At 36.8% G+C, this 14242-nt stretch overlaps 1 protein-coding gene across 1 annotated transcript in view; it reads left to right on the top strand.

Annotated features, from left to right (window-relative positions):
• The window catches only part of LOC135212091 (uncharacterized), a 28212-nt gene extending 24775 nt beyond the window's left edge, over positions 1-3437 (top strand). The window contains exons 2-3 of the mRNA XM_064245472.1: positions 1621-1754; positions 1855-3437. Of these exons, the coding sequence (XP_064101542.1) occupies positions 1621-1754; positions 1855-3437 (1717 nt within the window). The remainder of the gene's footprint in view (positions 1-1620; positions 1755-1854) is intronic.
• The last annotated feature ends 10805 nt before the right edge of the window (positions 3438-14242 follow it).

Here is a 14242-nt window from a genome sequence, read left to right as displayed (position 1 = left end):
CGAGTTTGTGCTTGGATCATTCATGTCTTGTCCGTGGGAGTGTGTGTGTGTTTCTGAATGTGTACATACATAAAGAATGGGATGTATTTGCTATTAATAGTTATTATGGTATAGTATTTATTAACTACAATGTTCTCTTCAACTTATAGGATTTATTAACTACAATGTCTTCTATAACTTACAGGATTTTTTTTAAAAGTTAATATGGCAGGTTAGGTTGAGTAGTTCTTTAACAGTTTAGGTCACGAAATCCACCTCTATTAGGGTTACGTTATAAAAACTGTGTTTGGCAATTGTCCCAAGAATCATTTATAAAAAGAACCAGCGCTAAAACAAATATAAGTTGAAACGATAAATGTACGGAAACGTACAGTGTATGGAATCTACTTTGCACTTTTTACTGGATATGTATGGAATTGCAATAAACCATATAAGTTAAGAGGGCATTATGGTAGTTCCAATTACATACCACATCATCCGCGTAAGTGAACGAGTGCGCGGTGGAAAGTATACTACATTGAATTAAACGACCAAAGAGCTAAACAGATCGCGCTAACGAGAAAAAGAAGGCTGGTAAATGGGTCTGGAAAATGGGCCTGGAAAATGGGCACAGAAACTAGCCATATGGAATTGTGGTCAATTTCCCTCCCTCCCTTCGTCCCCGCGGCGCTCACACCGCGCCAAGCAGAGAGCCCGAAAATTGGGGTGAAATGAAAGGATATTGTGTTCGCTGTGTGGATAACTGATTAACGTTACTTCTGCGAGGCAAAGGAACAGGCCGGCGGAAAGGATAACAAGGCCTATGAGAAATCGTTTCACGCTCTAATCAGAGAAGTAGTAGTAGTAGGTTTTCGTCGGGCTGGCTCTGGCTGGCGAGGCGTTTCATCTGGCTGACCCCCAAAGCGGTAATCACGCCGGAACTTAACGGGATTTACCGTGTAAGTTCGTTCGCAGATTGCTATGGTACCGACAGGGAGAATAGCCACTAATTCCATACGTTGGATACAATCAAGGAAAGCACTCTTATACACACTTTTAAGTTGGGTCTTTTTCGTTTATTCTATTTCGGTATCTCTCACTTGAAAACATTCCGGATTGTTCCTAGATATGTATCCACCTTTGCGACGTGTTTAGTACAAACCCGTTGGGGATTACCATTAAAACAAAAAGGACTGTAAATATCATAAAGATAATGGCCCCCAAAAGAAGTATTTAGTCCCTAGATAACGAATCCCGAAAACCATTGGGGTCACTATCTTAACCATTAGCTTCCACAAGCGTCAAGTCCATTTAATAATAAATTTACTTTTCTGAAAACCTGAGCGAGTAGGATGTTATAAAAAAAAAAAAAAAAAGTTTAACCCCACCCGCAATAATTAAATAATTTACAAAGTAATTTACAGGAGGAAGAATTCTGAACGCATACAATAGTACTTAGCAGTTAAAAGTCTTTCCCTTACTGAAGTAAAAAATAAATAAATAAATAGATAGGGGTATACTGAACAGAATTTTAAATAAAGGCTATTTTTAACATTTAAACTTGCATATCTCTTAAAAAAACACTCATTAAAAAAATATTTCCTTTGAAAAATAGTCAGAGGTTGTAACCTTTGCGACCAGGTCGTCAATATGGAATGTGTTTCTGTCCCTTAAGGTCGTCATGGGTCCTCCCATCTATCTCTCTTTAGGTATGGCCAGGCTCCTCCCATCAATCTCTTCAAGTGCGACCCTCTTCCTCCCATCAATCTCTTCAAGTACGACCCTCTTCCTCCCATCAATCTCTTCAAGTACGACCCGCTTCCTACCATTAATCTCTTTAAGTACGACCCTCTTCCTCCCATCAATCTCTCCAAGTACACCCGCTTCCTCCCATTAATCTCTCCAAGTACGACCCTCTTCCTCCCATCAATCTCTCCAAGTACGACCCTCTTCCTCCCATCAATCTCTTCAAGTACGACCCTCTTCCTGATCCCCAACCTCTCCAAGTACGACCCGCTTCCCCTCCCCATCCAATCTCCAAGTATGACCCGCTTCCTCCCATTAATCTCTTCAAGTACGACCCTCTTCCTCCCATCAATCTCTCCAAGTACGACCCGCTTCCTCCCATCAATCTCTCCAAGTACGACCCGCTTCCTCCCATTAATCTCTTCAAGTACGACCCGCTTCCTCCCATCAATCTCTCCAAGTACGACCCTCTTCCTCCCATCAATCTCTCCAAGTACGACCCGCTTCCTCACATTAATCTCTTCAAGTACGACCCTCTTCCTCCCATCAATCTCTCCAAGTACGACCCGCTTCCTCCCATTAATCTCTTCAAGTACGACCCGCTTCCTCCCATTAATCTCTCCAAGTACGACCCGCTTCCTCCCATTAATCTCTTCAGGTACGACCCTCTTCCTCCCATCAATCTCTCCAAGTACGACCCGCTTCCTCCCATTAATCTCTTCAAGTACGACCCTCTTCCTCCCATCAATCTCTTCAAGTACGACCCTCTTCCTCCCATCAATCTCTTCAAGTACGACCCGCTTCCTCCCATTAATCTCTTCAAGTACGACTCTCTTCCTCCCATCAATCTCTCCAAGTACGACCCTCTTCCTCCCATCAATCTCTCCAAGTACGACCATCTTTCTCCCATCAATATCTCCAAGTACGACCCTCTTTCTCCCATCAATCTCTCCAAGTATGACCCTCTTCCTCCCATCAATCTCTCCAAGTACGACCCTCTTTCTCCCATCAATCTCTCCAAGTATGACCCGCTTCCTCCCATCAATCTCTCCAAGTACGACCCTCTTTCTCCCATCAATCTCTCCAAGTATGGACCCTTTTCCTCCATCAATCTCCCAAGTATGACTCTTCCAACAATCTTCTCCAAGTATGACCCTCTTCCTCCCATCAATCTCTCCAAGTATGACCCTCTTCCTCCCATCAATCTCTCCAAGTACGACCCTCTTCCTCCCATCAATCTCTCCAAGTACGACCCTCTTCCTCCCATCAATCTCTCCAAGTACGACCCTCTTCCTCCCATCAATCTCTCCAAGTACGACCCTCTTCCTCCCATCAATCTCTCCAATTATGACCCTCTTCCTCCCATCAATCTCTCCAAGTATGACCCGCTTCCTCCCATTAATCTCTCCAAGTACGACCCTCTTCCTTCCATCAATCTCTTCAAGTACGACCCGCTTCTTCCCATCAATCTCTTCAAGTACGACCCGCTTCTTCCCATCAATCTCTTCAAGTACGACCCGTTTCCTCCCATTAATCTCTCCAAGTACGACCCGCTTCCTCCCCTCAATCTATCCAAGTACGACCTGCCTTCTCCCATCAGTCTCCAAGTACGACGAGTTTCCTCCCATCAATCTCTTCAAGTACGACCTGCCTCCTCCCATCAACTCTTAGATTATGCTAATGTCGTGTCTAGTACCTTTCGTTCTTTGTAAGGAACCACCCTTTGCTAAGGAATAGTGAAACGACTCGAGCCTCGTGATCGCATTCCTGTGGGCAATGTTCTGAGAGAGAGAGAGAGAGAAGAGAGAGAGAGAGAGAGAGAGAGAGAGGAGGGTGGTAAATGAATGCAGATACAATGACCTACATTATTAACATTGATTAAAGTTTATTACCAAATTTATAATTATTTTCTTCATTTTATTTTCAGAGGCGCTGGGCTGTCCCGGTATTGGTGAGTGTTAATTTAGTACTATTTTTTTTTTTTTTTCGTTAAACTTTTTTTTTTTAATAATTTCATTATTTTCAATGTCCTTATGATGTTCGTTGTTAGGTCATATTTCTTCTGTGTATTGAATTTTTTTTTTTTCAAGCTCGTGCAAAATCAAAGGTTTTCCCAATATTGTAGTTTTGTATGCATTTTTTTGTATGTTCTAATATTATTACTTGTATTAAGATTTTATATGCGAAGTTTTATTAGATTCAAGTTGGAGTCTGTATTGCTTTACTGCAAATAGTCACAAACTCGTATATTTGTTACTAGACCGTTCATGAAATGCAGGAAAATACATATTTCTTTCATTATTCAGCCATTCGTTGTCCGTCGTTTTTTCAACATTTACCTAACAATTACTGGTAAGTTATATAAAATCTGGCGTTCAAGAAGAAGAGCTTTTATGACGACAGAACTAGTAAGTAGCTTGCAAGCGCGTTTAAGACTTCATTTTCAAATGCCTTTGGGGGTTGTAAGGGGCTATGGACGAGACTATCAAAATTCGTTTGTTTTTCATCATTTTGTCAGTTTCGTGACATTAATCGTTATCTTAAACGATTTTCGTATTTTCTTTGCCACATATATATATATATATATATATATATATATATATATATATATATATATATATATATATATATATAGTTTTTAGTTTTGTAAATATATATGTATATATGTATATATATATATATATATATATATATATATATATATATATATATATATATATATATATATATATATAATGTCATATTTTATTCGGTTAACCTCTATAGCAACTTGATGACGTAAGCCATTTAAATCATTTTTTTTTTCTTTTTTTTTTTGCAGAAAGTAACCGAACCACATACTTTTCGTTTGCGTAAGTTACAGCTCAGAGAGAGAAGAGAAAGAGAAAGAGAGAGAGAGAGAGAGAGAGAGAGAGAGAGAGAGAGAGAGAGAGAGAGAGTTTCTTAAAGACAGGATTAAGGTAGGCTTAGAGAGTTAATTTGTCATCTGAAATGCAAAACTGAGAAAAAAAAAAAATAAGCGTAGGTCAATATAGAAAATAATGCGTACGCTTGCGAGAGAGTGTACGATTGTGGATGTGTGTGAATGTGTGTGTCATAGCGAGAGAGAGAGAGAGAGAGAGAGAGAGAGAGAGAGAGAGTGAGAGAGAGAGTGAAGACAGCACAACTGGAAAATGCCGTTCCACACCTAAATTCCAAACTTGTCACTAACTCCAAGTGAATGGTTTGTCAGTTCCAATATCCCAGCTCCAGCATCCCATTGTATCGAGACTTTACTACAAATTGAATAACCTGGGATACTGGTCGACATAGAAAAAAAAAAAGGAGAGAGAGAGAGAGAGAGAGAGAGAGAGAGAGAGAGAGAGAGAGAGAGAGATAAGAATGAAAAAAAGAAACTGGCTGAAATAGATTTAGATTGAAGTACTTTTGGAATAAGGTTTCGCAGTCTTATGGTAACGGTGGGGGGGGGGGGGGTGTCGTCGGTGAGGGGAGGGGGAAGAAGGAGCGGGTTGTTAAGGGATTAATTAGGCTTACGTATATGCCGAGAGAGTTTACAAATGTTGAAATGCTTATAGGGTGTCAGGGAGAGCAGGATACCAAGATAAGAAGGACTTATTTTAGAAGAAGGACTCTTGAAGTCCTTGCCACTATCTTCATACTTTTTTTTTACTTCCTTTGATGATTCTTTTCATCTTCTGTGCTTAATTTTTCTTCTTTTATGATGAATGCTTATATTTTCCTGATATAGTATCCATTTAAGTATAGATATGGACTTTTATATTTTGTTCTTCCTTTTGAAAGTATATAGCTTATTTTTCCTTTCCTCAATCACGGCTTTTATCTGTTTACCACTCTATATATATATATATATATATATATATATATATATATATATATATATATATATATATATATAATATATATATAATATCTATATCTTGATTTTTAAAAAATATGTATAATTTTCAAAGGTCAAAAATTTCTGCTTGAGTTTATTGTTTTTTTTTTTTTGGTAATTATGTGTTGTCTTTACCTATTTTAGAGCCCCTGCAGATGTTAATAATAAATGAAAATTACGAAACGTCGGGGAATAAATATGAACTAGAAAGGAATGGTAATTGTCCGTCAGCAAACGTGTTGTTGTGTGTGTGTGTATATATATATATATATATAATATATTATATATATATATATATATATATATATATATATATATATATATATATATAATTTTAGCGACGTATTTACCGTGTCTACCTCTTTCCCAGCGTCACACCATTCGCCTTTATTCATCTTTTAAAAAGATTCGACTAAAGAGTGTCCAATAAGAAAAACTGCGTTTGTGTGTGTGAGTGTGTATGGGTATGTCTTTGTGTGTGTGTGTATGTGCATCTCAGAATTTAGATAACGGCCTCCATGTGCAAGAAACCAAAGGGTAAATAAAATGCTTTAAAAAAAAAAGAAAAAAAAAGAGAAAAAAATAGCTCGTGGCCGATACTAGGGATTATTGAGACGCAGGAATTCCTGTGTAGTCGGATCCTGGAATTATATTGTGTAGTGAAAGGCAGGGTTACACGTAGCAAAGGGGGAAAGGGGGGAGGGGGCGGGTGGGGAAGGGTGAATTGTGGATGGGTATTGGGTGGGGAGGAGGGGAAAATTGGGACATAACATTGGGGAGGGGCGAGAGGGAAGAAGGGAAGCGATGCGAAAGGGGTGGTGGGTATAAAGGAGAGAGGGAGGCGAAAGGAAAAGGTTAAAATATATATATATAGATAGTAGACCCCTTTGACAGGCTGAAATCAGTCTGCCGCCAAGAGGCAAAGCAAGTCGAGGTTAACGAAGGGAAACGTCACGTCTGTATATATATATATATATATATATATATATATATATATATATATATATATATATATATATATATATATATATATATATATATATATATATATATATATATATATATATATATATATATATATATATAATATATATTTATATGTATATATATATATATATATATATATATATATATATATATATATATATATATATATATATATATATATATATATATATATATATATATAATTATAAAATTTATATATATATGTCTATATAAATATATATATTATATATATATATATATATATATATATATATATATATATATATATATATATACATACATACATATAATATATAAACCTTAATTTGGAACACAAAGCATTTTCGCTGGCATATGAAATTGTGTAACTCGCGCATTTACAAAAATTCAGGAAATGTCACCCTTTCAAATTTCACGCTGAATACAGGCAGTGTATTGTATAAAGTCCGTTGAAATGAAATTAATAAAAACTATCGACTGTTTTAATAAGAGTGAGATCTAACAATGACATAACGTGTTTTATTAGAACGCCATTTTGTAATTATCGAGGAGTGCGTCATAGTTTATTTGAAATATATATATATATAATATATATATATATATATATATATATATATATATATATATATATATATATATATATGTATGTATGTATGCACAATTTTCCTTCTTTATTTTATCCTTTGCTCCAGCAGGGTATAATATTAAAATATACTTTTTATCCCTCTAGTCAGGAGGCTATGTTTTTCTTCATTGTAATAAATTGCGTACAGGTTCGTGTCCTGCCATGGACGCCAATTTCCGTATTTGTTTCTTCATTTGGAATTGGGGCTTTGCAGTGACAAGAGTATCCAGAGAGGATGAAGATATTGATAGAAGATAAGAGGTCATTGTGGCTATCAGAAGTACATTTATGTCTGGTAAAAATGTGAAAAGCACAAAATGGAGGTTTGAGTGTGTTAGGTAGTGTAAAGGAAGTGAGGGGATGTAGGGAGTGGAGAGGGTGGGGCTAGGAGGAGAGAGGGGGAGGGGGTTCTCATTTTGGTAATCAATGCCCTACACCTCAGATGATAGGAGAGAGAGATCAGGGAGGGAATTTAAGATTATAAAAATCATGCCTCCAGTAAATAGTGTTAATGAGTTGGTCATAGATTTTCCTGTTTTTTTTTTCTTTGGTTCTATTTTTATTGACTAATGCACACTCTCTCATGTATTTATTTATTTATTTATTTATTTATTTATTTATTTATTTATTTATGTATTTATTTATTTATTTATTCTTCTTTTCAACATCTGCCTGTTGCCTTCAGCCTATGTTGCCTCCAGAGGAAAACAGCAGATTGGTCACTATCCCATTCATTTGTAAACTCTTCCTTTTCTCTTTGTATGGAGTTTACATCTGTATAAACTCATCTATACTATGGGGTTTGCATCCGTACAAACTCGCATAAGTACTCCTGATGCATCTAGATAAACTCATGTAGTATGGGTTTTGCATCTGTACAAACTCATGTAAGTACTCCTGATCTCTTCAGCTCTGATCCCTGTGGTAGGGAAGGTCTCTCTATCGTTTCTAGTGCCCACATCTACATAGTACTTCCCGTAAGAGCTATTCTTTCTGTACAGCATTGCCTTTTCAGTTCTACTCCTTACTGTGAGAGCTATCCTTGCTGTTTAGTATTTCCTTTTAAATTTTTGTGACCACTGGCTTCCTGTCGTCACGTCGACCTTTCCATCTTTTCCATCCATTCATTCAGGTGCCTGAACTGTTCAGTACTGAAAAACGTTGGTGGTACCTGGACTGTCCAGTACTTGAAACGAATGGTACCTGACCTGTTCAGTACTTAAAACGAATGATACCTGACCTGTTCAGTACTTAAAAAGAGTGATACCTGACCTGTTCAGTACTTGAAACGAGTAGTACTTGACATGTTCGGTACTTGAAACGAGTGGTATATGACCTGTTTAGTACTTGAAACGAGTGGTACCTGACCTGTTCAGTACTCAAAACGAGTGATACCTGACCTGTACAGTTCTTGAAACGAGTGATACCTGACCTGTTCAGTACTTGAAACGAGTGAGACCTGGCCTGTTCAGTATTTGAAACGAGTAGTACTTGACCTATTCATTACTTGCAACGAGTGGTATCTGACTTGTTTAGTACTTGAAACGATTTATACCTGACCTGTTCAGTACTTGAAATGAGTGGTATCTGACCTGTTCAGTACTTGAAATGAGTGGTATCTGACCTGTTCAGTACTGAAAAACGGTGGTATCTGACCTGTTCAGTACTTGAAACGAGTGGTATCTGACCTGTTCAGTACTGAAAAACCGTGGTACCTGGACTGTCCAGTACTTGAAACGAGTAGTACCTGACCTGTTCAATACTGAAAACTAGTGGGACTTTGTTCAGTACTTGAGCGCCTTGTACTTGACCTGGTTCAAGTACTTGAAACGAGCTCTGTTGAAAATGATTGGAGGAAAGAGCTTCCATTCCATTAACCTTTGACCTTTCCCAGTTCATTGAGGAGATTTTAATTCGACTTTTTCGCTAAAAATGAGTGATTACTTTGCAATCTTTGCTAAAAATGAGCGATTACTTTGCAATATTTGCTAAAATGAGGTATTACTTCGCAGTGTTGCATTAAGCATTGTTATTTGTAGGTCACTTACAGGAATTCCAGTTTATTTATGGGAATGGATGTAGTGCAGGAATAAATGTGTGAATTAATATTTCAACGAGGAGAATTGGATTGAGATTAAGAAGTTAGTGATATTATGGTGAATAGGAAAAGGATTGTTTCGTTTGATATTAGTTTTTGAAATGATTACCGGGAAACTCACAGCATAGTGACTACCGTAAATATGCAAAGGAATTAATAGAATAACTAATAAACATACAGACAGCTAACGTTGAATTCAGTAATGCTTAAACACACGGAGAAGGATGTTTTATAGTCTCTCTCTCTCTCTCTCTCTCTCTCTCTCTCTCTCTCTCTCTCTGCACCCACACACAGATGAATAGATATATGTATGATATTTCTCTCTCTCTCTCTCTCTCTTCTCTCTCTCTCTCTCTTGTTAAATCCACCCACCTACTCTCGCACATTTCAGTTTATCTTTCGCGACAACAAAGTGGAGGACGTCTCCTAGAATGGATCAGTGAATACAATGCACCTGGAGCTTCCCTAATGAGTTCCTTCCGAAAATAAACCAATTGAAAAATACATAAAATTGAGACTCCAGAAATAACAAGGATGGTTTTGACTTTCATGCTGTGATTACTGGGGCGCGTCCTTCTATAAGCCATCTTCAAAGAAAGGGCGTAAACTTATATGCATAAATAACATGGCATACACTTACACAAAATAATTTTATGAATCCTGATCATTGAAGGCCGTATAGACTTTAATTTTATTCAGATTGGATTGTAAGTTATTTGCTGTTATTGTGAGATTAAGTTGGCCTTATGCCAGCAGGGACTCTTGCGCGAACGACCAGCACATAGGTGTATAAAGAGCAAGTTCGGTTATTATGAGCCAAAACAAAAGATTTTCATTTTGACTTTGATAGCAATTTGCTCTTCAAAACCTAGAAATTTATGGTGGAACTTAATATTGGGTGAATGTAGCAAATTTAGAATATATTTAGTCGGAAAATAAAGGACTTGTAAACTCCATTTAACTTGCTTTCTTTATTATTCCCGTTAAAAAATTAGAGGCTACAATAATATAATAATAATTTAATTTTTGTTGCAAATAGTGATTTATTTTTAGGCTGACATTTGTTGAAAATAGCGTTTTCTTGGGCTGATGGTAAATATACACACCTGACATCACCGAGGCTAATCGTGATTGGCGGAAGCTCATGATGGCTCGGCCAATCAGAAGTGAGATAGATGCTTCAGTGATACCGGTTGCAGATCACTGTGTTAACGCAAAAAAAAAGGAAAAAATAGTAATTCTCACTCTAGGTACCAAAAATAAAAGAAAAAAGAAATAAAAATCACCATAAAAAGGCTTTAATATTGCTTTGTCATTTCTGTTATTCTAAGAACTTCCATGGGTATGATCCCGATAAACATGCTGACATACCTGGAGGCCATATCCTGTATAAGTTTAAATGTAACTCAGGAAAAGGTTAAGTGTGATAATGTATTTGCAAAAACATATTTCATCCATTAACAGTTGAATTAGTCATATCATTTAATGCGCCATAATTTCATTTGGCTTGAAAGTAAAATATGAGAAGATCTGGAGTCCCTTTTTAATGAATTATGAAGTTATATTTGAGTTTTTGCCCTGATATTACGGTGTTTTTGTGTGTGTGTGTGTGTGTACATATTAGATATATATCTATATATATATTTATATATATATTTATATATATTACACTATATTTATATGTATATATATACATATACATATATATATATCATACATATATATATATATATATTATATGTATATATATACATACACATATATATATATATATATGTATATATATACATACACTATATATGTATATATATTATAACATTAGTATATATATATATATATTATATATATATATATATATATATACACACACACACATACATACAGCGCTTTCCGCGTCTGGTGAACAACTGGAGAGCTGCCGGTCATAATTGATGGATGTATACAGCCTTATACGTTGTACAGAAGAAACTTCGGTACGATTTTAACTTTTTTCTCCTTCCCCCCTTTTTTCATTTTTGGTAGAGGATAATACCAACTTTTCCCCTTTCCTCTGGTCTGGTGCAAGCAATTACCAATGCAAATTGCCATAATTATCTCTGGAAATTAGGACAAGACTAAAACGCTTTGGATACCCCCCTCCTCAGCGCTCGACCCCGGGTACTCCGGCACCTTCATGTAACCCCTCCACCATAACCCCCCATCCATTGCATATTCTCCCACCCCCCCTCTCATCCCATCGACACCAGCCGTTCTCACAAAAGAGCTGGATCCCTTGATGAAAGATTGTGGGATTTTAGCTGAAAGAGAAACACGGAGGTGTGAGAGGGAAGGATTCTCACTCTCTGCATTGTATTCTCTCTCTTTCTCTCTCTCTCTCTCTCTCTTCTTAACGTGACGATACCCGCAATCACTTACGACAGCCATAGACCGTAATGCTATTGGCAGTTTATTTCTCTCTTGGTGAGGTAATTTTTGGGTGCTTGAATTTGTTTCTCTGGGGAAGTGAGGGAAAGTTATTAGTATTTTATTGATATTAACTACTTTATGTTGGTATGTACATTTTTTTTTTTTTGGGGTGGGGGGACGGCGCTTGTGCCTTTGTGTGTGTGTATGTGTGTGTGAGGATTTTTTAAATATTGGTGTATATGTGTCTAGGCAGTGCCAGTACGAAAAAATTAGACCTATTAGGCACTGTCATCCTAAATATTGCTAGAATAATTCAGTAAGAAAATTCGTTCCTAGCTTAATTGTTTTTATATATACATTTTGGAGAAAAAGAAAATTTGTAAGGGGAGAGAGAGTTCATTACTGAATTGAGAATTTTAAGACTGCGTATTTGAAATCATGAATAATTTTACGAAATGCGTCAAGTGTCATGCAATTAAATAAATTAGCATAAATTAGCCATATTCTATGTTAAGTTGTAATATATCGCAGTTTGTTTAGAAACGCAAAATATCACACATGAAATGTGCACTCGGATAAAAAATAGAAAATAACAGCATTTTCGTTTGTGTTTGTTTATATGAGTCCAGAAGTCTACGTTATGCCTCTTCATACCTTCCAGCACTAATGGATCTCCTCTGTGCAAGTGACTGTGCTGGCATAAAGCCCCACTTACTCTAAACCATCCAGAAATACAGACATGAATTATAGCTTGTTTACAAGCACTCAGGATGAATATAATGCTCTCCAGGAATTCTCGCTGCAATGACACAAAACATTGTACGTTCATTTTCACCTTCACATCGCCGGTAATTGACGAAAAACGCGCGGCGTGTGTGTTCAACTCGACATTTTTTAAAAAACAAGTCAGAATTTGCTTTTCACTTCCTGCAGCAGTGGCCAAATTGTCAAATCTTCAAAACTGCATCGGACAGGGGAAAATGGAACTCCATTTGAACGATATATTTCCCTGTTGGCTGGAAAATATATTGCATATCAAGATTTCTCTTTCCAAAGCATTTCTGTTTAACGTTCGGAAAAAATAAAAAATAAAGCTGTCACAGCTCGGTCGCAATTACAGGCACCTGAGTGGTGGTGATGTAAACAGTGATAATCTAAACAAAGACCTATTTGTGAGTGGTTAGAACTAAGTGGATTTAATCAGAACTTTTTGTAGGAGGCAGCCGGGGGTGGTTGGGGGTTGGAGGGGCTGGGGGTGGAGGCGTGGGTGGGGGGGGGACTTCCCTGCTGGTCGCCTTAGTTGATGTGGTGATATTGTTTTAACCTCTCTCTCTCTCGCTCTCTCTCTCTCTCTCTCTCTGTCTGTTACAAGAGCTAGGCTTCCCCCACCCCCACACGACAGATGAAAACAGAAAAAAAAAAAATTATAGATGGTAAAAAGGAATTAATGAAAAAGAAAAAGAATACCATCTGACCAGTAAAGAAGCACTAGACTATCTCAGAGGATGGAAGGTAAGGAGAGTCTGCGAACAAAGAGGCAGGAAATAAATTCCACAGCCTAACAGGAGTAATAAAAGAAACATACAAAAAATGCCGTGGAGTTTGGGGGTTTTTAGTGCCATTAAAAGCGTTTCATCAAGTGATGATCATAGGTTTATCATCGGTAACCTGAATTTACACACAAACCCTTTTACTCTTTTTAATGTATTCTCTCTCTCTCTCTCTCTCTTTCTCTTTCTGTTTTGTTCCCTCATCCTTTCATTCATTACATTTTTTAATTCTCACACCACATCCCCACTCTCTCTCTCTCTTTCTTTCTCTCTCTCTCTCTCTCTCTCTCTCTCTCTCTCCTTTTCTTTTTGTCATCGCCACTCACTGGGTAGCGGAAATGACTGGGCCATTCTCTTACCCACTCTTTTTCCTTCGGGATTTTCTGAGCTACATCTCGGTGTCTTTTCGTTCCGAGGTCTCTCTCTTTAGTTCCTTAAGAGAATCCCACGGAAATTTCTCTTTCAGCGACATTCTGTACTAGCTGTTGTCGAGGTAAAATAGTCAATGTGTTTATTATATTCTTAAGCTCTTCAGCTCGTGGAAGGAGATTTATTTATATATATATATATATATATATATATATATATATAATATATATATATATATATATATATACACACACACCATATATATATACACACCTAGGGGAAAACATGATATACCGTCAACACGCTGATGAGAATATTGTTCGACGAATAGAGAAGACTACAAATCAAATGCCGTATAACAGCTATTGTTATTATTATTATTATTATTATTATTATTATTATTATATTATTATTATTATTATTATCATCATATTTTAGCCCTTAATCGAATGGTAGAATTGAAGTCGTGTTGACGAATTTATTTACAGTGACAGACATTCGACACTTATACACACCAACCTGTTCAGACTGGCAAGCAGAAGGTTTAGTCCAAGAAACTCCGACAACATAGAAACGAGTTTGTC

Source organism: Macrobrachium nipponense, chromosome 19, assembly GCF_015104395.2.
Source record: "Macrobrachium nipponense isolate FS-2020 chromosome 19, ASM1510439v2, whole genome shotgun sequence".
Classification (NCBI taxonomy): domain Eukaryota; kingdom Metazoa; phylum Arthropoda; class Malacostraca; order Decapoda; family Palaemonidae; genus Macrobrachium; species Macrobrachium nipponense.
The sequence above is the reverse complement of the archived record's forward strand: the minus strand, read 5'-3'. Positions and strand labels throughout refer to the sequence as shown.